Raw genomic sequence first — 24,746 nt, 5'->3', positions numbered from 1 at the left:
AAATAACTGGGATTGGTTATGCAAGCAACTTGAGAAGTGGCAGCAAGTATAGTGTACTTGTGAGGCCCAAGAGACAGTAGATCTAATTTCTTCATGATGTTTTCTTCAACTCCTACCTGGAGCTTTTGAGGAAGTAATGCAGTGATTTTTTGATTAGGCACAACTGTTATTGTATCTTGTGACAAATAGATTAAATAGCCATTGTTTTCTCCTTTAATAAAAAGAAAAATTCTGGTATTGCTCCGTAGGTCAGGATGCAGCAATGGGAAGATAAATAGAATTAATGTTATGGATTGAAGATTAAAAAAAAACATTAAGCTTTATTTCTCCTTCATGATTCTGCCAAAGCATCTTCAACCTGAAAAATAAACTCAATTTCTCTTTTGACAGACTGTCTGATTTGCTCAGTGTTTCCAGCACTTTTGTTTGAATTTTAAATTAAGTGAACTGTTTGATATTTGTTTAAAAAACTGAAAAAAAATTGTATCAGAAAGAGATACAAGAGTCGTCTCCAGTTCTCAGATTGCTTCCTGTGCAGCAGAGGACTGATTTTAAAATATTACTACTGGTTTATAAAGTACGGAATGGTCTTGGGCCAAAATACATCTCCGATCTCCTGCTGCATTATGAACCCTCTGGAGCTCTCAGGTCGTCTGGGGCAGGTCTGTTTACTGTCCCCAGGCTCAAAACTAAACATGGTGAAGCAGCATTTAGTTACTATGCTCCACATATCTGGAATAACCTTCCAGAGGAGCTAAAGTCGGCCCAAACTTTAACCTCTTTTAAATCAAGGCTTAAAACTTCTGCTTTAGCTTCTAATTAGAATCTCCTGCACTGTAACATATTTATCATATCTATTTTTGTGTGATTTTATTCTCTTATATATTGTCTGAAATTTGATGTTTGATTTTTATATCCTGTTGTATGTAAAGCACTTTGAATTGCCTTGTGTTTGAAAAGTGCTATACAAGTAAATTTGCTTACTTGTTTCTAATGCAATTGTACTTAAATTCACTTGCCATGAATAATACTATTCTATTTAATATTTTAGTTTTCAGTCTTGGTAAAGACTTATGAAAAGTTTCAATATAATAGTGTGTATGCTCAAAGTAAGGTTGTTATCCAAAGAAGAAATAGTCAATCCTGACGCATTTCAAATCATAGTTAGGGACTTCATTGTGGCTTGTTCGAAGAAAACCCTGCCTAATTATCATCCGCATATAACCTGTAGCACTAGAAGTCCCAATACACTAGACCACTGTAAGATAAGGAATGCCTATCGTTCCATGCCCAGACTGCATTTCAGAAAATTGGATGACTTTGCTGTCTTTCTACTGCATAAAGGCAGAGGCTAAAGAGCAAAGCTCCTGAGATGAGGGCAAAAAAGAAGTGGTTACAGGAGGCAAAAGAGTGGCTACGGATTTCTTAGAGTCTGTAAACTGGGCTATGTTCAAAGACTCATCTGTGGATCTGAATGAATACACACATCATGGTTATCATGGACTTTATTAAAACAGGTGTAGATGAGTGTGTCCTCACAAAATCAATTGGAGTCTTCTCCACCCAGAAGTCCTGGATGAACCATGAGATCAGCAATCTGCTTAGGGTCAGATTATAAGATTTAGGAGCAGAACTAGGCCATTTGACTGATTGAGTCTGCTCCGCCATTTCATCATAGCCAATCCAATTTTCCTCTCACCCCAATCTCCTGCCTTGTCCCGTATCCCCCTGACCAATCAAGAATCTGTCAACCTCTGCCTTAAATATGCACAGCTGCCTGTAGCAAAGAATTCCACAGATTCGCCACTCTCTGGGTAAAGAAATTACTCGTCTCCATTCTAAAAGGAAGCCCTTATATTCTGAGACTGTGTCCTCTGGTCTTAGGCTCTCTCACCATAGAAAACATCCTCTACATATCCACTTTATCAAGGCCTTCCATCATTTGATAGGTTTCAATGAGGTCACCCCTCAATCTTCTGAATTCTAGTGAATACAGGACCAGAGCCATCAAATGCACTTCATATGTCAAGCCATTCAATCCTGGAATCATTTTCATGAACTTCCTTTGAACCCTTTCCAGCTTCGGCACATCCTTTCTAAGATAAGTGGCCCAAAACTGCTCTCAGTGCTCCAGGTAAGCCTCACCAGTGCTTTATAAAGTGCACTACAAAGACCCCTGTGGAACACCACTAGTCACTAGCAGCCAAACAGAAAAAGCTCCCTTTATTCCCATTCTTTGTCTCCTGCCAATCGGCCACTGCTTTATCCATGCTAGAATCTTTCCCGTAATACCATGGGGTCATCGCTTGTTAAGCAGCCTCATATGCCTGGTGATGGAAACTTATTGCAGCTGAAAGAATAAGGATGCAGATGTTACTGCTGCTACACAGCTGCTGGACCTCAGTTTGATCCTGACCTTTGTGTGGAGTCTGCATGTTCTTTCAGTGACCGTGTTGATTTTCCCCAGATGTTCTGGGCTCTTGTTTCCTCCCACGTGTGGTAGGTATGTTGCATAAGGTGAATTATCCATTAGTGTAGGTTAATGACAAAGTAAATTAAAGGGAAGCTCAGGCATGTGTGAGAGAGTAAGTTGCAAGGCTATAAGCAATAAGAAGAAAAGGACTGCAGATGAGGTTGCTTGCCTTCTGTGATATTGTAAGTATAATATGAGGAAATTCTGAAGAGTAATTTGTTGAATGCAATTCTAGAGCTGTGGAAATTTAAGACTAAGGGATCTTTGTTCTTCCTTTGGCCAGAAGTGACATGCAAATATGCAGAAAAAAGTTGAAGGGTGAGAACAATCTGCTGGAGTATTAGAATTAGAAAGCTTTTGAAGTTAGTAATCTTTGACATTTCAAAGGAAGAAAAAGGGTCTTCTGATGCAGCACCAAAATGTGGCAAACATGAAAGTGGAACTGTGGTCCAGGACAGCTTACAGTGAGTCTGAATTGCTCCATTGAGGGTTCAAAAGCAAGCATGACTTTAAATGTTGATATGTTTTCTCTGTTGAGGACTTCTGACTTCAGTTTTATCCAGGCACCTTTTGCAATACTTTATTAAATACTGCTTTGATGTCACTCTTTCTTATCTTTGTGTTTTTTGGCCAAAATTTGGACCAAAGTGCTGAAAAGCATGAAGTCAAGTGTCCTGGGGAAGTCCCATCTTGGCACTGTTGAACAGGTTATTAGAAAGCAAATGGAATTTGATGGTGGAGACCGCTTCGCCAAACACCTGTGCTCTATCCACCAGAAAAAGCAGGATCTCCCAGTGGCCACCCATTTTAATTTCACCTTCCATTCCCATTCCAGTATGTCTGTCTGTGGATCATGTACTGTCACAACACTCAGGTTGGAGGAACAACACCTTATATCCTGCGTGGGTAGCCTCCAGCCTGATGGCATGAACATTGATTTCTTGAATATCTGGTAATGTACCCTTTTACTATTCCCCATCCTCTTTTCCCTCTTTCACCTTATCTCCTTGCCTGCTCATCACCTCCTTCTCGTGCATCCCCCTTTTCCTTTCTTCCACTGCCTTCTGTCCTCTCCAATTAAATTCCCTCTTCTCCAGCCCTTTCACCAATCAACTTCCAAACACTTTACTACATCCCTCTCCCACCTGGTTTCACCTATCATCTTGTGTTTCTCCCTCCCCTCCCCCACCTTTTAACTCTACTCCTCATCTTTTTTTTCTTCAGCCCTGCTGAAGGGTCTTGGCCTAAAACATCAACTGTAGATGCTGCCTGGCCTGCTGAGTTCCTCCAGCATTTTGTGTGTGTTGTTTGGATTTCCAGCATCTGCAGATTTTCTCTTGTTTGTGCTGTTAATTTCTATCAATTTGCTGGTAATTCAGTCAGGCCTAACTGGGTAGTTATTGGCCAATTTACACTCTATTTTTGTGATCAGAGTATAGTTGGGCAATGTTCCACGTTGTTTGATAGATGCCAGTATTATAACAACTGGAATATCTTGGCTCAAGTCACAACTAATTCTGAAACTCGGGTCTTCAGCATTACAGCTGCAATGAGTTCAGACTCTTTATGGTATGCAGGGCTCTTGGCCTTGATGTCACTTCGAGTGAGTTGACTAACAATTGCTTTCTGAGACAGTGGGTATCTCAGAATGAAACCAAAATGGAATATCTATTCATTGCTTCTGGCTGAACTTATCTCTTGACATTTGCATATTGGGCTCTACGTTATTAGGAATGAGGAGCTATTCCGGGAATCTTCCTCCTGTTAGCTGTATGATTGTCTGACATCACCACTAGATGTGGTAGTTCTTCAAAGCTTTGATCTAATCCATTTATTGAGAGATCCTTAGCTTTCTCTATTGCATCCAGTTCAGCATGGACACAGACCTGACTTGCATCTGTCTGGCATCTCCTCTGCTTATAGGTATGCCTGGAGCTGACCCTGGCCAATACTTCCGAATATCTTGTTGAACTAGGGTTGATTGTCTAGCTTGACAGTAAAGGTAGAGCAAGGAATATGCTAGGCCAAGATATTACAATTGCAAGATTGGAATTGCATACATTTCTGCTGGTGATGCATTTCTAATCAGAAAACACTAAACAGCAAATGATGGCAGTCAATTCCAAACTATGGTGGAAGAAATAGAGTTAACATTAACATTTAGAGATGACTAATTCAGATAAGTTAAATATTTTTTTCCATTGGAGAACAAGTGTGGGCAGTAGTTTAAATTAGGGAATAAAGATACAAAAGATATCTGAAGATCTTGTTTTGAGGAGCTAAGTTGCAAATAAATTTGGGCTTGTTTTCAAGAGGGAAGTGGTTATGCACTCGGGTAAATAGGGTAAAAGAAATGATCAGGGAAGTTAGAATGAGTTAACAACAGTGTGTCCCTGCCTCAATACAATTCCATAATAATGTGATTTTTTTTTCCTTTACCAACTTCCATCCAAGAAAATTGAGATATTTAGATTTCAATTGAACTGTGAATGATTAACAGTTTTAGCTTCTCAAGTTGCTTTGTGCAGCACAGGATGAAGTCTTTTCAAAATATCTCTTGTAACAGAACAGTAGTTACAGATAAATGTTTTTCTATAATCATCTTGTCTCTTACTGACTCTTATGCAAGTACTGTACAGTTTTCAAAGTGACTTCTCTGTGGAGTTTTATAACATAGTTGATGCGCAAAAGCCAACACTGGCTTTCCATTTAAGTTCTGTTTGTTGCTGCTGATGTTTCTCTGCTTATTTCTTGTTACTGACCAAAGGAATTTTACTCAATTCTGATTATTAAGCTTTGATTCTGGTGTAGCTTAATTATCAAACTTAACAAAATGACCTTATCAGAGGTGGAATCTCGAGGTCTGGGTAAGTTTCATGAGCTTCGAAAAAGGAAATATAATTACTGTTGATCAAAATAAATTGATTATAAAGCTTGAAACTACAGGCTAGTTAGCTTTTGTTAAGTATTGCATGCTTAGCCCACTGCTCTGTCCTCTGTACACACATAATTGTGTAGCTAGGCACAGCTCAAAAATCATCTATAAATTTGTTGACAATACAACTGTTGTTGGCAGAGTTTCCGATGGTGACGAGGTGTACAGGAGCAAGGTAGATCAGTTGATTGGAGTCTCAGCAACAACCTTGCACTCAATGTCAGTAAGACCAAGGAATTGATTGTTTTCTTCAGGAAGAGGAGTCAGTCCTCATTAAGGAATCAGAAGTGGGAAGGGTGAGCAGTTTCAAGTTCCGCGGTATATTGAAGCAATTACAAAGAAGGGGTGACATTAGCTATATTTCATCAGGGATCTGAGGAGAATTGGTATGTCACCAAAGACACCATAGGCTGTTCACTTGGCTTTGGAGTACCTTGATTTCTGCAATACAAATGTCACTCTGCTGATTATCGCTAACAGCTTGGTGTTCATCACCATCATCCCTCAGTACTAATACAAAGCTTCAAAACTTGGGCCTCTGTAACTCCCTCTGCAGCTGGTTCCTTGACTTTCTTAACAGGAGACCACAGTCAGTGCAGATCGGAATAACATCTCCTCCTCGCTGACGGTCAACACAGGCTGCATGCTTAGCCCAATGTTCTACACTCTCCACACTCATGACTGTATGGCTAGGGATAAGCTCAAATGTTGTTGGAAGAATTTCAGATGGGGAGGAAGGAAATAGATTGGATGGGTGAGTGGTCAACAACCTCTCAGTTTATGTCAGTAAGACCAAGGAATTGATTGTGGATTTCAGGAAGGGGAAGTTGGGAGAGCACACTAGTCCTTATTGAGGGGTTAGTGGTGAAAAGGATGAGCAGCTTCGAATTCCTGGGTGTTAATATCTCAAGAGAAATCTATCCTGTGCCCACCATATTGATGTAATTATAAAGACAGCATGCCAGTGGCTATACTCTTCATTAGGAGCTTGAGGAATGTTGTTATGTCACCAAAGACTCTAGCAAATTTCTACAGATTCACCATGAGGAGCATTCTGTTATGCAGGCTGCAATGCACAAGATAGAAGGAGCCTGCAAAGAGATGCAGACGCAGCCAGTTCCATCTTGTTAGGGAGTATTTTCAAGTTATGTGAAAGTAGCCAGATATTAATTCAAGCATGAACCAGTCTTCAGTTTTTGTTGTAAAAAATTGCAAGCAGTAAATTGAAGTTAAAAACACACAGACTAAGCGATTTCATATGTATCAGTCAAACATTAACACATAGGGTTGTATTAATTGCCCTGCAACTATGGTTTTTAAGTAATTTGCAACATTGTAAATAAGTTCAGAGAAGTTTGTGATTAGTAAAGGTAATTTGAACATTCAGAAGTGTTTCCACTGGACAGCAATTTAAAAGAAGCATTTTTAACTCAAATATTGAAGTTAACGATGACATTGTAACAATTGAAATTGTGTTGTATCAGCTACTGAACCTTTGGACTTAAGGGTATAAAAATGTGATGTATATTTGGGTTTGTGAGCCTCTCCCAAGGGTCTCCTGAATGATGCCTGCTTGTGACAAATGAAGACTTCTGTATTGCAAGCTTCAGTGTCTCTTGGTAACTTTGATCACAACATTTGGCGGCTTGTTCAGAATGCGTTCATGACCTACTGTGTGTCCGGCGACTTAAGTGTTTTTAAGAGTAGCACCCATGCTTGGATCTGGTCAGGTCAACAGGCACAGGATCACCAAGTATCAAATAACACGGCAGAGAGCTGAACTGCTAGATATAAAAGTGAGTGTGTGCGCGTGCAAGTGTAAGTGACAGTATTTGGTAGCACAGTGAGGCAGGGCCAGCTGTTCAAAGATGGCTACTGATCATTCAAGACTCTAGAGGAGTGTGTGTATACTCATTCAGGATACTTCATGGCAGTGTACTTATTTGTAGCGTGTTAGTGTTTTTAAGAATAAGTTTTAAACTTTAGGGTATAGACTTTTATATGAAAGGGAATACAACCGGCATCATGAGTTTGGCAGCACTGAAGTGGAAGATTGCAGAATATGTACTCCATGGTATGTACTGTTTAATTTTTATCCATCCCTAATATTTTGCATAGTGTGGGAATTAATGTGAAAATATATAAGGAGAGGTTATACCCAGGTATATTTGTTGAGATGGCACCTATTGAGGTCAAGGAATGGCAGGTTGAGAATCCCAATTACTCCAGCCAGCCCTAAACATCGATTCCCACTTCACATAACCTTCACTCCCCAATGAGAAGCAGAGCATTTTGTCAGAGCAGCCCTCACTTAGGATTGCTATGGGATTTCAGAATTCTGTACCGAGCTTGACGAAATTATTGAAATTCACCAAATGCACCCAAAAGTTATACACGTGTTGGTAAAACCAAAATGCCTGAAGAACATGTAGGATAGTATGACCTAGGGAGTGCAGGATGGTACATGGGCAACTGCTGGGAATGCCAATAATGATGAAAGATTTTGCTTCTTTAGGGGGAAGTGAGTGTAACTGGGGAATGATAATGTCAGTGGTTCAGAGAGCTGATGAATCTGCCATGGATTATGCTGAGTAGTGTAAATATGGAGCAGATGAAGGTTGGTCAATCTAGGGCTGATCCTGCCTTCCTGAAAATGCTGCAGTAAGGCCTAAACTCATCTGACTAGGAAGTTTTGTATCTGGGAGTTGCAGTGGGATTGACCTACCCGCAATGGTATCGTGGGCGGGGGAGATAGATCAAAGGAGGAGGAAAAGAAGTCATAAAGTGGCTGTAGTGAATGAACATAGCTACTGTGAAGATGCAGAGTATGTGGTTTCTGAGCCAGCGACCAGGACAGGTAATAAAGGGGTGCTGGAATAGCCATTGAAGGGTAAATTAGATGATATGATAAAGTTGTGGCCCCTAGGCTACAGTTGGAGGCTTTGTCCTTAAAAGATAAAAAGGTTTGAGAGTTACTCACCAAAACAGGCAGACACCAGAGCAGCGCCCTCTCCATCGATTTGACTGATGATCAGATTATTGAGCTGGTTAGAACAGTATCCAGTTCAGACAAACAGCTGGCTGCAGCATCCATTGTCAGTATTGGTCACCCATGGATGTACACAAAGGATTTATTAGGCTGGCAAAGTGAAATGTTAGTGGACATAGGGTTGTCAGTATCGATAATTGATCTACCTTTGCCTATGACTGGAGAGCTGATTTAATTATCAGTGCAGGGCATGGAACAATGAGGAGAAAGAAGAGTAAGCCTCAGGTACTTGAAATTAAGGGAGCGCATCTTCCTGTGGATCTTTGAGTATGCCCGAAAAACAAGGGTACTGTCCTAGGATTAGACACATAAAGGCAGGTGATATCATAGATTTAGGAAAGGGAAAAATAACATGGAGAAAACGGGAACAACAAAGGTGTATGACAACATGGCCCGCAAAGAGATAATAGCTCCAAGATGATACAGGAGACAGGGTAAGGTTCATGAATCTGTAGTTCGATCGCTGATCTTGCTGAAAGGCGATGCAGACTTGAGTGACCAACTGGCCTAATTCTGTACTTAATCTAGAAATTTAAATTAATTATTGAATCTTACAGGTCTTAAGGGTGTGCATTTTGTCAGTTGGACATGTGCAAGAGCTTTAATAGAGCTGATCAATTTATTCCAGCACCTCTACATTTTTCTCAGAATTCTTCCAAATTTATCAAGTTAAGAGGAAAAATTACTTCAGAAATTCCTTTCAGGCAGTGTGTAATGCATTCTAACACCATTCTGCATGAAAGTAATTCTTTTGTTCTTCTGCCAATTATTTTAAATCAATGGCATCTGGTTGCTGAGTTTTCTGAAGGAGATTATTTCTCACTAGTTAGTCTGTCAGAGCTCTTCATTATTTTGAACAAGCTTATTGAATTTCTTTTTAAAGATTCTGCAGGAAAATATGCTCCAGAATGAAAAAACTCCAGCTCTTCAACATGTATATACATATCAAAATGCACTTTGTCCTGTTAACACACAAGAGAGCTAAGATAGGAGTTCCAAGACAAAATAAAAGAATGCCGAAAAATAGCAAATTAGGGAAAATTGTAGGGGGGAATTGACTCTTTTAGATTGAAGATTTTTCATTAGAAATACAAAGATTTAGAAATCAGATATGCTTATATATTTTAGAGAAGACAGCAAAAGAAATTTGTGTGAGAGGATGAGAGACTGAATGATAATAGTTGTGCCAGCTGGCAGGGATCTCTGGTTTGTTGATCGCAGCTGATGTCTCTGGAGGAGAAACTGTAAGTGGAAGGAGATGAATGAGGCCAGGAGCGAGAGGAAGAGCTAACGCTGGAAGTGTGAGATTACATTGCGTTGTCTAAAGTCTGAAAATAGAGAACATTAGGAAAAACTCAAAGGTCAGGCAGCATCCATGAAGAGGATAAATGAAAAATACATCACAGATGACTTTATGCACTTTTTGGACTGTCTTTGAATTTTGTCCTCATTGCAGCTGAACTGTAAACTATACTATATTTTTATTTTCCTGAAAAAGAAACTATTTGCATTTATATACATATTCAACTACTTTAGAAACACCCCAAGCTTTAAACCCATTGATTTTTGAAGCACTGTTGAGACTTATCACAGCAATGTTCAAAGTAAATTCATTATCAAGGTACATATATGTCACCATACTTAACCCTGAGGGCATACTTAATAAAAGAATAATAACCATAATAGAGTGACAGACTGCACCAACTTGGGTATTCAACCAGTGTGCAAAAGGCAAACTGTGTAAATAGAAAAAAATAAAGAAATAATAATAATAATAATACTAGTTAATAAATAAGCAATAAATATCGAGGGCTTGTGAGGAAGAGTCCTTGAAATTAAGTCCATAGGTTGTAAAATTTCAAGTGAAGTTATTCCCTTTGGTTCAAGAGTCTGATGGTTGAGGTACCCCTGATCTTGAACCTGGTAGTGTGAGTCTTGAGGCTCCTGTACCACCTTCCTGACAGCAGCAGTGAGAAGAGAGTGTGAACTGCATGATAGTGTCCCTGATGATGGATGCTACTTGCCTGTAACAACGCTTTGTGTAGATGTGCTTAATGATGGGATAGGTTTTGCTTGTGAGAACTTCGCTGTATCTAGTACTTTCTGTAGGATTTTCCATTCCAGAGCAATGGTGTTTCCATAGACCATCGTGATGTATGTTAACTATGAAGCGGCCAGTCAATATACTTATCATTGCACATCTATAGAAGTTGGTCAAAGTTTTAGATGTCATGCCAAACCTTCACAAACTCTTAAGAAAATTAAGGTGCTACTGTGCTCTTTCCATAATTGCACTTGTGTGCTGTGCCAGTGGCAGGTCCTCTGAAATGATAACATGGAAAAATTTAAAGTTGCTGACCCTCTCCTCCTCCTCTGATTTTCCGATGAGGACTGGCTCATTGACCTCTAGTTTCCTCTTCCTGAAGTCAGTAATTAGCACCATGGTTTTGCTGACATTGTGTAAGAGATTGTTATTATGACACCACTCAGTCGGATTTTCAGTCTCCCTCCTATATACTGATTCATTACTATCTTTGATTTGATCTGTGACAGTGTTGTTTTCAATAAACTTGAAAGCGGCATTAGCCACACAGTGTAAAGCGAGTAGACCGGGGGCTGAACGTGCAGCCTTGTGTACCTATGCTGATGGAAATTGTGGAGGAGAGGTTGCCATTCTGAGCTGACTGGTGTCTGCAAGTGAAGAAATTGAGAATCCAATTGATCAATAGAGACCTAGGACTTGAAGCTTTTTGATTATTTTACAGGCAATGATAGTATTGAATGCCAAGCTCTAGTCAATTTAAAAAAAAACATCATGATATGTGCATCTTTGCCATCCAGGTGTTCCAGGGTTGAGTGAAGAGCTATTGAGATAGCATCTGCTGTAGACCTGTTGTGCCAGTTGGCAAATTGCAGTGGATTCAAATTGCTTCTCAGGCAGATGTTGATACGTTTCATCACGAAACTCTGAAAACACTTCATCACAATGAATGTAAGTGTTTGTGGATAATAGTCATTGAGGCAGGCTACCATGTTCTTAGGCATTGGTATATGAAGCCTTCTTAAATCTGGTGGGTATCTCACATTTCGGAAGCGAGAGGTTAAAAGTTCTCGGTGAACACTCAAGCCAGTTGTTCAGCATTGGACTTTAGTACTTGGACAGCGATTCTGTCTGGGTGGATACTTTTCGGCTTATATTCAGAAACTACTTCACACATGTACAAATGGCAGGATCCTTCAGATTGTGTTGTGGTATGAAATTAAAACTTTTAATTCTAGTGTAAATGTTGGCCAGAGCAAAAGGAGGTTCAGTCTGATCTTTGAGATAGACTCCTGAGAACTGTGGAAATAGACCAACCTGGTTCATATCTGGTTGGAGTTGTAATTTTAGATTTTTAAGAAGTGTTAGGAAATACTCAAGTCATATAGCATCTTTAGACAAAGAAAGTTAGATTTGCATCCTGAGATATAATCATTGAAATTTGTTCTGTATTGGAGTTGTAGCAAATCCATACCCAAGTGAAGTTAACTTATTTACTTATCTACATGATGCGCACCAGCCTTACTGGTATATGATAAAGAAGAGCTTAATTTAAGTGATGCATCAATTAAACAAAAATCAGTTTTGAGCCTCATGTCCAGCTAATAGTGGGCTTGTGATGCTGCTTGCAGACACTTGATCTGTCTTCAAAAAAAAATCCACATCTCATGGCTGAGTATTTTTAGTTACTGACTGTTTTGTGGTCAGATGATTTTACATGGTTCCAGATGGTTATCATTATATGTAGCACAGGCTGGGTAGAACCACTTTGTCATTTGGATCTTATTCTGACTTAAAAATCAAGTAGACCTTAATAAAGCATTTTGGGTTGTTCAGCTAAGTGTATTCTGTTTCTGATCACTGCCTGCAGTGGTGTGTATATCCGCGGTTATGAAAGAGCTCTCCCTATTTGATTCATCTGCACTCAGCAGAGATTAATAGCTGTAGACTTACAGTGACATTAGCACATCTGGAATGGAGATTGTTTATGATCTGAGCATTTTCTGAACTATTGTAATTATAATCTGCTGGCTATCTTAGCCTGCTAAAGCACATAAATGTAACTTTGTAAAATATCTTGAGTTTTTCTTAAAATCTGAAGTAAATCAGAGGTTCTGACTTGTGTTTCATGATTGATGAGAGGGATTGCATAATTGAGTTGTCTCTTAAATGGAGGTATAACCAGAATCTAATCAACATCTTTTCTACATGGGTTGTAAATGGAACCTGTAAAAAAAATTAACAAACCATTTCCTCATTGATAAGTAAAGAAATATTTATTTAAAATAGCACAGAAATTGTAGCACATTAGTCTGGAGTGCATCCTGTGCTTCATCCCAGATCTCAGGTGTTTCTATATCTTTCATGCCAGTGACACCTTAGCAGACTGTGGCTTTGTTTAATTGTCCTTCTGCCTTTGTGCCTCTTGAGAACTTGCAGTATGTTTGGAAGCTGGGGGAAGGGTGGAAGGGTAATGTTTTTGTGAACTGGATGATGCGAAAAGACTTAGTTTCTGAACTAGTGAAGGGAATAAATAGAACTTCGAATTTATGAAAGGATAAGTGTCTTAGTGGTAGAGTGGACCATTAAATTGGAAGTAAATCTACTGGACTTCATGCCTGAATAATAAGTATTTGAATAGTGTATAGCAAGCATACAGATCAAAAAGAAAAAAAAGCATAGACTTAAGCTCTGGCTAATGACATTGTTACTTGTGCACATTTTCTCTAATGCAGCTTTGGGTAAGAGAGTATAATCATGCAGCAGATACAACTCCTCTCCACTGTGACATCTCAGATTGGAGTTAGTCATCTTTAATTCCAAACATTTATATAGAGATAATTTAGTTTGGAAATAGAAAAATGTCCTCTATTCAAATATTCCTTAACCTTGATTTGGGTGAGTAGCTTGGTAACTTTAATTTATCCACTTTGACTTTGAACAAGCTTAGTGCATCTCTACAATGGAGTTCAAGTCATTTTACACAGGCATATGAGGAAAGCTGAAGAAATTCTATAAAGTTTGACTATAAGTGGGTATGTGCAATTGCAGAATAATGCAGTATAGTACCCGGAGCTATACTTTGGAACACTTGTATCAGTAGTTGCTGCAGGTGTTTTCTGTGGAGAAAGCAAGAACGTGAGAGCTTAAAATTTTAATCATCTTTCATAAGGAGCATCATTTTACACAGAAAAATATATTTAAATTGTAGTGTTGGTAATTCCTCGGTAGGAGTACCAATATGTATAAAATTTATTTGTTTTTGTGATGTTTGACAGAGAAATCCTTGTCAGATACCAAAACAAAATCCTGCCCTTAAATTATAGATAGGGCATACAAACAGCTAAGGTGTTAGTTGCACCTTCAGATCTATGTTGCCCACCCTCTCTTTATCTCCCCCCCACCATTTACATCTTAAAAAGCAGCTTTTATAAGCAGATTAGTACTCTGATACCTGAACTTGACACACCTGTGATCTTAGTTTTATTTGCAATATTATGAATTAGAAGTTTGCAGGCTCACTAAAACATTAATTTTGCAGGGTAATTTCAGGGGACAGAAATTGAAGAATGGTGCAGTAGAAGGTGTATAAATGGGTTTTGCATAGTCTGCTGCTCAGAGTTTAAATTAAGATACCAATTTAAAATGTATACTCCATAACAAATCACTGAATAAAGAACTTTTATTCAAAATGATGAAAAACATTTTATTTATTTGTAATAAAAGATTAAATTTTAGGAAAGGTGATGAATTTGGAAAGATTTGTGAAAGGAGTGAGGAGATGTGAATGAATTTTGGAGCATAAGTGTAGGGAGAAAATTGCTGAACATGGGAGATGGAGACAAAGTAATGATGTTAAGATAGGAAAATGTAGGTGAAGTTGATCCTTGTGAGAATGGTGATTAAACATCTGGATGTGATAATGTGTTTGAGGTTCTAAGCTGAATATGAGCTAAGTTGGGTGTTGAAGAGTGCAATTTTATAGAGATGGAAGTAGCGATATTTTTGCTTGAAAGGGCACTGTCAAAATTCAGCTCTGCTGGAAAGAATATATGGGTTACAAATAGGCTTACTAAATCTGAGATATTGATTAGAATGGCGGAATTGAAGGTGAAGGTGAAATTCATGATAGTTACTGTAGACAAGTCCTCCCTATATTCAACAGAAGGAAGTTCAACACTAAACATACCCATCTAGAAACAGTGCTGTTTTTCAAGCATTACGTTGGAATAATGTAGGAGCCCAAGCAAGAAAATTCTAAACAACTTGACTGTCATCATTTTGATTTCAATGAGGATAGTAGGGCTTCAGATGAAAAGGTTGTCAAAAGTACTAGTTTTGCAATAAATTTATTTTTGTTTAATATTTCTAATATTTATAAACTCATTTTATTATTGCACTCTTTTATATTTTTCTAAATGTAGTAGTTAAGAGGCATTTAGAAGTGTTTCAGAAGCAGGGCTGCTTCTTTGCCTTGTACAAGCCTCATACCTGCCTAAACAATAGGCTGTAGGAATCTTGAATGTTTTGGGCCAGTGAGTTTGTCCATAAGCATCCAGACTGATGAAGCGTAGTTGTGAAGAGACAAAGGGAATGACACTAAGTATGAGATCCAGTTCAGTAACATCTGTCCCCATAGTTTTTGAGAACAATTTTGTGTTTCTGTTTCAGTACTCTCAATGAAACTTTTCTAATGATTTGTGAAAGGAAGGGGAAAGAAGCATGGAGTACATATTGCTGACAACAAATTCATTTATTCTGTACATTGGTGTATTTGCTTTGGTTGTATTTGTTCTTCATTATTGAACGTCTGTTACTTCACACTTTAGTTTTGTACCATGTTTGTGAGATTGACCAACTTGAATTAAGTCTTTCACCAAAGCTCCATCATTAGAAAAGTGACAATGTTTTGCTCATCAAATCTACAATGTTCAATAACCCTTTAGGGGTCAGTAGGCATTGACTAGTTCTTAATCCATGGTGGTGTAGAGACCATTTCAGCTGATGGTCAAGTTATTGAACTGATGTTTCAGAATTCCCACCATGACAGCTAGGAATTTAAATTCAATTGAGGAAATGAAGAGCTATAATAATATATATTGGATTATTATTTGAAAGCCCCAAGTAATTCACTCATTTCTCCATTTGTTATTCCTGATCCGGAGCAATCTGATTGATCCTGAACTGTCATTAGAAATGGGAAACTACCCAATCAAAAGGCCAATTAGGAAGGAATGCTAACTGCTCATTTTGGCCGTAATACTTCTATCTTGTGGAATCTTTTAAAATCAGTATCTTTTCCCAATTTTTATTTTTGTTCCGAGTTGACAAGCGCTATTAACTTGTTTCTGGTCATTTTTAATATGTGAGCTTGCTAATCAGTGAATTACTCAACTTTGGAAAGTTTGACAGGTAAACTCAAATAGGCCATTACTGGAATGAAATTGCTAACAGATCATAGGGCAACTTCATGACTCTTCTGGTGGGAGAAATAGTTGAAATTTATTATTAATTATATTATTAGCATTGGTTTTGAAAATCAGGATATGTGTAAACTTTGAACTCTTGTATACTTTTATAGAAATGCACAATGTTCCAGTTGGTGACGAGCTGTTGAATTTTGGTAATAAACATTATGATGAAGAAGAGGTGGCAATGAACTTGATGTCACAGTCAGCACAGATGAGCACAGAATCTCCCTTCAGACTTCCTGGTAAGGATGCATCTCAAATTTTATGATCATAGACTTTTTTTAAATTTGGCTTGTAGTGGATGCTGGAGAAGAAAAATATGGAAGAAGTTGTTTCAACTATTTCTCTCTCACTGCCTTGTAAATTCACATTCCTCAATTGACTGAGCTCCTGAAATGTAAATATATTGAATAATTCTCTGGTTCTCTTGCAGTTTGTTACTCTGCTGTCCTCATTCCCCCACACCGCCCCCCCCCCCCCCGCCGTCCTAGACCCCTTCATCAAGATCTATGCATTTTCTGTTGTGAGCTGAAGAAAGGGAAGAAATTTTGTTTTTTAAAATAGCAACTTTTTCTAGACGGAAACTTGAATTTTAGCAGAGCATTTGCCATCATATATATATTGTAAGGCATATTCCAATAAAAACAAAAATGAAAACTGCATATGCTGGAAATCTGAAATAAAAATAGACCACCCTTGAAACACTCAGCATGAGAGGACATCTGTAGAAAGTTTCTGGTCAAAACAGGCTTCATTTGAGTTGGGAAAGAGACAAAAACATTAGTTTTAAGTGAGAGAAGATGGGAGAAGGACAGCTAGGACAAAGGAAGTAACTGTGATGGGCAGAGTCACAGTTGCAATGGGGATAAGTTGCAGAGATCCTCTGGTCAGATAGAGGAATGGAGGCAGCTATATGATGAAATCAACAGAAGCATAATGTAAATTGTAAACATGAGAAAATCTATAGATGCTGGAAATCCAAAGCAACATGCACAAAATTCTGAAGGAACTCAGCAGGTCAGGCAGTATCTATTGCGAAGAGTAAACAGTTAACGTTTTAGGTCAAGACCTTACTTCAGGACTGAAAGACAGACAGACATACTTTATTGATCCCGAGAGAAATTAGGTTTCGTTATAGTCACACCAACCAAGAATAGTGTAGAAATATAGCAACATAAAACCATAAATAATTAAATAATAATAAGTAAGTTATTCCAAGTGGTAATAAGTCCAGGACCAGCCTATTGGCTCAGGGTGTCTGACACTCCGAGGGAGGAATTGTGAAGTTTGATGGCCACAGGCAGGAATGACTTCCTACGATGCTCAGTGTTGCTTCTCGGTGGATTGAGTCTCTGGCTGAATGTACTCCTGTGCCTAACCAGTACATTATGGAGTGGATGGGAGTAATTGTCCAAGATGGCATGCAACTTGGACAGCATGCTCTTTTCAGACACCACAGTCAGAGAGTCCAGTTCCACCCCCACAACATCACTGGCCTTACAAATGAGTTTGTTGATTCTGTTGGTATCTGCTACCCTCAGCCTGCTGCCCCAGCATACAACAGCAAACATGATAGCACTGGCCACCACAGACTCGTAGAACATCCTCAGCATCGTCCGGCAGATGTTAAAGGACCTCAGTCTCCTCAGGAAGTAGAGACGGTTCTGGCCCTTCTTATAGACTGCCTCAGTGTTCTTTGACCAGTCCAGTTTATTGTCAGTTCGTATCCCCAAATATTTGTAATCCTCCACCATGTCCACACTGACCCCTTGGATGGAAACAGGGGTCACTGGTGCCTTAGCCCTCCTCAGGTCCACCACCAGCATTCTGCTCACACCATGTGACAAAGTTTCCCACCGTAGCCCTGTACTCTGCCTCATCTCCCTTGCTGATGCATCCAACTATGGCAGAGTCATCAGAAAACTTCTGAAGATGGCAAGACTCTGTGCAGTAGTTGAAATCTGAGGTGTTGCTGGTGAAGAGAAAGGGAGACAGGACAGTCCCCTGTGGAACCCTAGTGCTGCTGACCACTCTGTCTGACACACAGTGTTGCAAGCGCACGTACTGTGGTCTGCCAGTCAAGTAATCAATAATCCATGACACCAGGGGAGCATCCACCTGCATCACAGTCAGCTTCTCACCCAGCAGAGCAGGGCGGATGGTGTTGAATGCACTGGAGAAGTAAAAAAACATGACCCTCACAGTGCTCGCCGGCTTGTCCAGTTGGGCATAGACACAGTTCAGCAGGTAGACGATGGCATCCTCAGCTCCTAGTCAGGGCTGGTAGGTGAACTGGAGGGGGTCTAAGTGAGGGAAGTGGGGGAGATGCCTGAATTTAAAGTTGGGTAAGGAGTAAGAGGCTAGCTGGTACAGAGGGGTAGCAGTGATAGAGCGTTTCACTGAACTCTAGTTGAAGGGAAGATTTAAACTTCTTCAGGGTAGACATCCCTGAAGGAGACTACCCAGTAGAGTAGTAAATCACAAACAGGAAATGTCTGCAGATGCTGGAAATCCAAAGCAACACACAATGTGTTGCAAAAGATAGGGTATGGTATGTGCCATGCAGGTAAGGCTATAGTAATACAGAAACAATGACTGAGTCAGTGTTACAGATGAATGACTTGTATTAGAAATGGGCAGTTCTTGTGCAGAAGAGAAAGTGAGTTATCTGAAGTTGTGTAATTAGAAGGTCTGCGAGGCTTCATTGTACCAAAACAGGGAATAAGTTATTTCTCAAGTGTAGTTTGGGTCTCCGTTTCATCCTATAGTGCAATAGGCTAGAGTGGGATAAGTCGTAAAGTAATTCTGTTTCTCTATCTACAGATGTTGCCTGAATCTTTTCAGCATTTTCTGTTTCAATTTCATTATCAGACATGACTTAGTTAAAAACCACATGATAAATATTAAAGCAGAGAGTCTAATCTTGAATGAAAAGGCAAACCCTGAGGAACAATTTATTGGAAGAAGGTGAGATAGAAATGTACAAACCTGGAACTATAATTCCAGTGTTTTAGGACTTCAGTGCCAGTCTGGTGAAATTAATAAAATCCGGTTATGCTGGAGTCTCAAGTTGGAGGACCATAATAACTGGGATTATAGGATAAATGGTAACACTGAGAAAGGTAAGGTCACTCAGAATTTCAAAGTTGAGGCATTTCTCATTCAGGAGCTGATGTAGGTGAGTACAAGATGACGAAGAATAGGATTTGGTTCAATTGAGGATGCAAATAGCGGTTTATAAAAGATGCAGAATGTTGGGTGTGTATGACCTATACACAATGGGAATCTATTCCTTCAACTGCTGTATTTGCATCTTGGTGACATTCAGTTTTTAAAAAAGGCTTCAATTTAAAATGCCTGATACATTTCTGATAAACCAGAGTATTTTGCATTTTATTTACTATGTCAAATTGTAGTGCTATTCCCTCTTTGAAGGTGATGGAAGTTTCAGTGTAATGTATGGACTCGCGAGATGAAAGATGCTTTAGGTGTGAGAATGGGACAGAGTTTAGCAATTATAGTGGAGGGAATGTCACGAGTTGAGGATTTGGATGACTAGTAAGGAGATAAGCATGTTTGCCTAATTATTCATTAAGATCATACTATCTATGTCACTGCCACTTTCCTGCACTCACCCCATATCCACTGACTACATTAGTATTTGAAATCTTTTGATTTCTCACCTTCCAGGGAACCGAGAATAATGTAGTCAAGTTTGCCAATAATACAAACCAGAGTGACAGTGAGCACTGTGAGGAGGATGCAGAGAGTCGTAAAAGAGATATAGACAAGATAATTAAGTGGGTGAGGATGTGGCATTTGGAGTACAATGTGGAAAATCATGATGTCATCCACTTCAGCAAAATAAATAAAGGCACAGAGTTTTGGTTTAAATGGTGAGAATTGATGTCAGAACTGAAGTTGCAAAAAGCCATTCTGAAAGCAAGTGTCTGTTGTCCTTTATTGGAAGTGGATTTGATTGCAGAAGCAAATATTTTTTACTGAAGTGAAAGAGGGGCCTGGTGAGACTGCACTTGAAACATTATACACAGGTATGATTTCCCACCTAATAAAGGGTATATTAACTGTATAAAATGAAGGTTTGCCAGAAATATTCTTGGAAGATTTTCCTACGATGACTAATTAAGCAGCTACGCTGACTTGATTATGCAAACTGGTCGCATATTCTGTTGTTCTTTTTAAAGGAGAGCTGATCTTGCTAATAGCATAGACTCAATGATGTAATTTTCCCTGATGGGGTTTTCTGAACAGGCTCAAAATTTAAAAATAAAGGATAACCAATTCAGGAAGGAGTTGAGAAAAAATACTTAACCCAAAGGACAAGGAGCCTTTAGACATTCTATCTAGAGGGTATTGGAGGCTCAAAGTTTGAGTTTATTCAAGAGAGGAGATAATTTGGGTATTATAAAAGTGAAAGGAACTAGAAATGGTATAGGAAAGTGGTGATGGTGCAAAAGGTTAGAGTTAACTTATTAACATAATAGCAGAATGTTATTGTGCATGAACGTTTCAGTAAAAATTAGCTTGGTACAGGTGTATAATGCTGGCAATGCTCTCAAGTTGGAATTAAGTAAATGATCCTCCTGAAGAAGATCAGACTTCAAGCAAGATGAAAGTGGTATGTCCAGTTTGCAGGAGTCAGACTCTTCCAGAGCAGAATAACTGATGTGTGGTTTTATGAAGGTCCAATAGAGGCCAATTAACCTGTTAACCTACATATCATTGTAATATAGGAAGAAAGCAGAACACGTGGAGAAAATTGAGGCAGACACAGAAGAAGATACAGGGAGGGGATAGATTTTAAGATCAAAGCAAAGTTGGTGATTGAAGATAATTTGTAAGAGCAGAGATAAAATGTGAAAGTTTTGAGGAGATGGGTGATTAAAGTTGATTTGAAGTGCAGAAGAACAGGAACAATGAAATGTTAATAATAACTGTGTGTATATTAGCTAGTTATAGAAGACAATGAGAATCTTAATGGAAAATTGAAACAGCATCAGTAAAGCATTTCTCCTTGATGTTAATGCCAGAAATTCATTAATATTTGAACTTAAGCTAATTAGTTTAAAATCCTGATATTTTATTGTTCTTCAGTATGAAACCCAAGTCAGAGCTCAAATTGAGATTATTTGAAGACCATTTGTGTCTGAGAAGATAGAGTTGCTAAATGTGTCTTTCTGGTGTGTAATAAATGCTTACTGAATTTTGCAGGCACTATAGAAGAACATGGTGCAGAGGAGCTATTGAACTTTGAATCTATGCAGTCTCCTGCACATGAAATTAAGGGTTCAACAACATCATCTTCAGAACCGCTACTTCTAAACTCTCCGACTGAGGTTACAGGTATGCTTTGTGACAAGAGTGTAGAATCATCTTGAATTGCCTTGGTTCCTACTGCATAAAGCTGATGATTATTTTCAAATACCAATAGCGGTTTTCAGTCAATTCTAATAAAGGCCTATAAGAAGAAGATTGAAAGTATGAATGGTGCCATAGAAACTCTCGCTCAATGTCAGCAAAACCAAAGAGCAGAATATTGACTACAGGAGGAGGAAACTCATTAGGATCTCTTCTGGGGGAGATATGACCTGTACAAAAAGGATGAATTACAGCTGAACCAGAGGAGGGAACCAATATACTTGTGGGCACGTTGGCGAGAGATGATCAGGTGGATCTAAATTAATTTGGCAAGAGGATGGAACTGGAGTAATAGTGCTGAAAATGAGATAGTTGGTTTACAGAGGCAATATGTGGTGTGAGTCCTAGCAAGGAGAGCCTGATGATAGGGCAAACTAGGGCAATGGGATGAGTTGCAGTGTGAAAAGTGTGAATACAGGACTAAAGGCTTTATATTTGAATGCACACAGTATATGGAATAAAGTTGAGGAACTTGTAGCAGAATTACAGATGATGAGGTAGGCATCACTGAATCATGGCTGAAAGAAGATTATAGATAGGCACTTAATGTCCAAGGATACACATTGTATCGAAAGAGCAGGCTGAGAGGGTATTATGGCTTTGTTTTATGCTAAAAAATGAATTAAATCATTAGAAAGAAGTGGCATAAGGTCAGAAGGTGTTGCATCGTTGTGGATAGAACTAAGGAACAGCAAGGGTAAAAAGACCCTCATAGACGTTATATGCAGACCCCCAATCAGTAGTAAGGATGTGGTTTACAAGTTACGATGTGAGATAGAAAATGCATGTCAAAAGGGCAATGTTACAATAGTCATGGGATCTCAATATGCAGGTAGATTGGGAAAATCAGGTTGGTGCTGGATTCCTAGAAGGGGAATTTCTACAATGTCTACGAGATGGCATTTTAGAGCAAGTTGTTGTTGAGCCCACTAGGGGTTCAACTATTCTGAATTGGGTTTTGCGCAATGAACCACTATTAATTGGAGAGCTTAAGGTAAAGGAACTATTGGGGCAAGTGATCATGATATGTTGCAATTCACCGTGAAGTTTGAGCAGAAGCTGAAGTCAGATGTATCAGTATTGCAGTGGAGTAAAGGAAATTGCAGAGGCATGAGGGAGGAATTGGCCAGAATTGATTGGAAAAGAACACTGGCAGGAATGACAGCAGAGCAGTAATGGCTGGTAGTTTTGGAAGCAATTTGGAAAGCACAGAATATATACATTCCAAAGAGGAAGAAGTATTTCTAAAGGCAATTCTTTGCCTTTGACAGAAAGATGACAGAACCATGGTTAACAAGGGAAGTCAAAGCCAACATAAATGCCAAAGAGAGGATGTATAATAGAGCAAAGATTAATGGGAAGTTAGAAGATTGGGAAGCTTTTAAATGCCAGTTGAAGGCAACTTTAAAAAAAAGTCATAAAGCAGGTAAAGATAATAGACAATAGGTGCAGAAGTAGACCATTCGGCCCCTCGAGTCTGCACCGCCATTCTGAGATCATGGCTGATCATTCACTATCAATACCCAGTCCCTGCCTTGTCCCCATATCCCTTGATTCCCCTATCCATCAGATATCTATCCAGCTCCTTCTTGAAAGCATCCAGAGAATTGGCCTCCACCGTCTTCCGAGGCAGTGCATTCCACACCTCCACAACTCTCTGGGAGAAGAAGCTCTTCCTCAACTCTGTTTTAAATAACTGACCTCTTATTCTCAATCCATGCCCTCTGGTACTGGACTCTCCCAACATCTGGAACATATTTCCTGCCTCAATCCTATCAAATCCTTTAATTATCTTAAACGTTTCAATCAGATCCCCTCTCAATCTCCTCAATTCCAGCGTGTACAAGCACAATCTCTCCAATCTCTCTGCGTAAGACAGCCCTGCCATCCCAGGAATCAACCTAGTGAATCTACGCTGCACTTCCTCAATTGCCAGAATGTCCTTCTTTAAACCTGGAGACCAAACCTGAACACAATATTCCAGGTGTGGTCTCACCAGGGCCCTGTACAAATGCAAAAGAACATCCTTGCTCTTGTATTCAATTCCCCTTGTAACAAAGGCCAACATTCCATTTGCCCTCTTCACTGCCTGTTGCACTTGCTCATTCACCTTCATTGACTGGTGAACTAGGACTCCTAGGTCTCTTTGCATTTCTCCCTTACCTAACTCGACACCGTTCAGACAATACTCTGCCCTCTTGTTCCAGCTTCCAAAGTGGATAACTTCACATTTATTCACATTGAATGACATCTGCCAAGTATCTGCCCACTCACTCAGCCTATCCAAGTCTCCCTGTATTCTCCTAACGTCCTCTTCGCATGTCAATATGATGGAATATGAAAGTAAGATAGCCAGTAATATTAAAGAGGACACCAAAAGTTTCTTCAGATATACAATATAAAGTGTAAAAGAGAGGTGAGAGTGGATATCAGACTGCTGGAAAATGATGCTGAAGAGGTAGTATTGGGGGACAAGGAAATGGTGGGCGAACTGAATAAGTATTTTGCATCAGACTTTACCTTGGAAGTCACTAGCAGTGTAGTGGAAGTTCCACGTGTCAGGTGTTATGAAGTGTGTGAAGTTGCCATAACTAGAGAGAAGGTTCTTGGAGAAACTGGAAGGTCTGAAGGTAGAAAAGTCACTTGGACCAGAAGGTGTACACTCCAGGGTTCTGAAAGAGGTAGCTGAAGAGATTGTGGAAGCATTAGTAATCTGTCAAGAATTGCTATATTCTGGAATGGTTCCAGAAGACTGGAAATGTCACTCCACTCTTCAAGAAGGGAGAGGGGCAGAAGAAAGAAAACTATTGGCCAGTTAATCTGACCTCAGTGGTTGTAAAGATGTTGAAGTCAGTTGTTGTGGGTGTGGTTTCTGGGTATTTGGAGGCACATGATAAGATGGGCTGTAGTCAGCATGGTTTCCTCAAGGGAAAATCTTGTTAGAATTCTTTGGAAAAAATAGCAAGCAGCATAGACAAAGGAGAATCTGTTGATGTTGTGTATTTGGGTGTTCAGAAGGCCTTTGACAAGGTGCCACACAGGAAGCTGCTTAACAAACTACGAGCCCATGGTATTACAGGGGAGATTGTAGCATGGATAAAGCAGTGGCTGACTTGCAGGAGGCAAAGAGTGGAAATAAAGGGAGCCTTTTTTGGTTGGCTGCCAGTGACTCATGGTGTTCCACAAGGGTCTGAGTTGGGATTACTTCTTTTTACATTATATGCCAATAATTTTGAGTGATTGAATTGCAGACTAAATGTGGCAAATATTCAGGGGATATTTGTGTAGCGTTCTGTATAGATACGTTCCAATGAAACAGGGAAGTTATAGTAAAGTAC

At 39.3% G+C, this 24,746-nt stretch overlaps 1 protein-coding gene across 4 annotated transcripts in view; it reads left to right on the top strand.

The window, feature by feature from the left end:
* LOC132396313 (microtubule-associated protein 4-like) overlaps window positions 1-24,746 on the top strand; it is a 282,482-nt gene that overhangs the window by 148,845 nt on the left and 108,891 nt on the right. For all 4 annotated transcript variants that reach the window (XM_059973844.1, XM_059973840.1, XM_059973849.1 and 1 more), the window contains 2 exons: window positions 16,080-16,211; window positions 21,202-21,333. In XM_059973844.1, coding sequence (XP_059829827.1) covers window positions 16,080-16,211; window positions 21,202-21,333 — 264 coding nt within the window. The remainder of the gene's footprint in view (window positions 1-16,079; window positions 16,212-21,201; window positions 21,334-24,746) is intronic.

Source organism: Hypanus sabinus, chromosome 1, assembly GCF_030144855.1.
Source record: "Hypanus sabinus isolate sHypSab1 chromosome 1, sHypSab1.hap1, whole genome shotgun sequence".
In the NCBI taxonomy this organism is placed as follows: Eukaryota; Metazoa; Chordata; class Chondrichthyes; order Myliobatiformes; family Dasyatidae; genus Hypanus; species Hypanus sabinus.
Note: the sequence above shows the minus strand (reverse complement) of the source record. Positions and strands in the feature narration are given on the sequence as shown.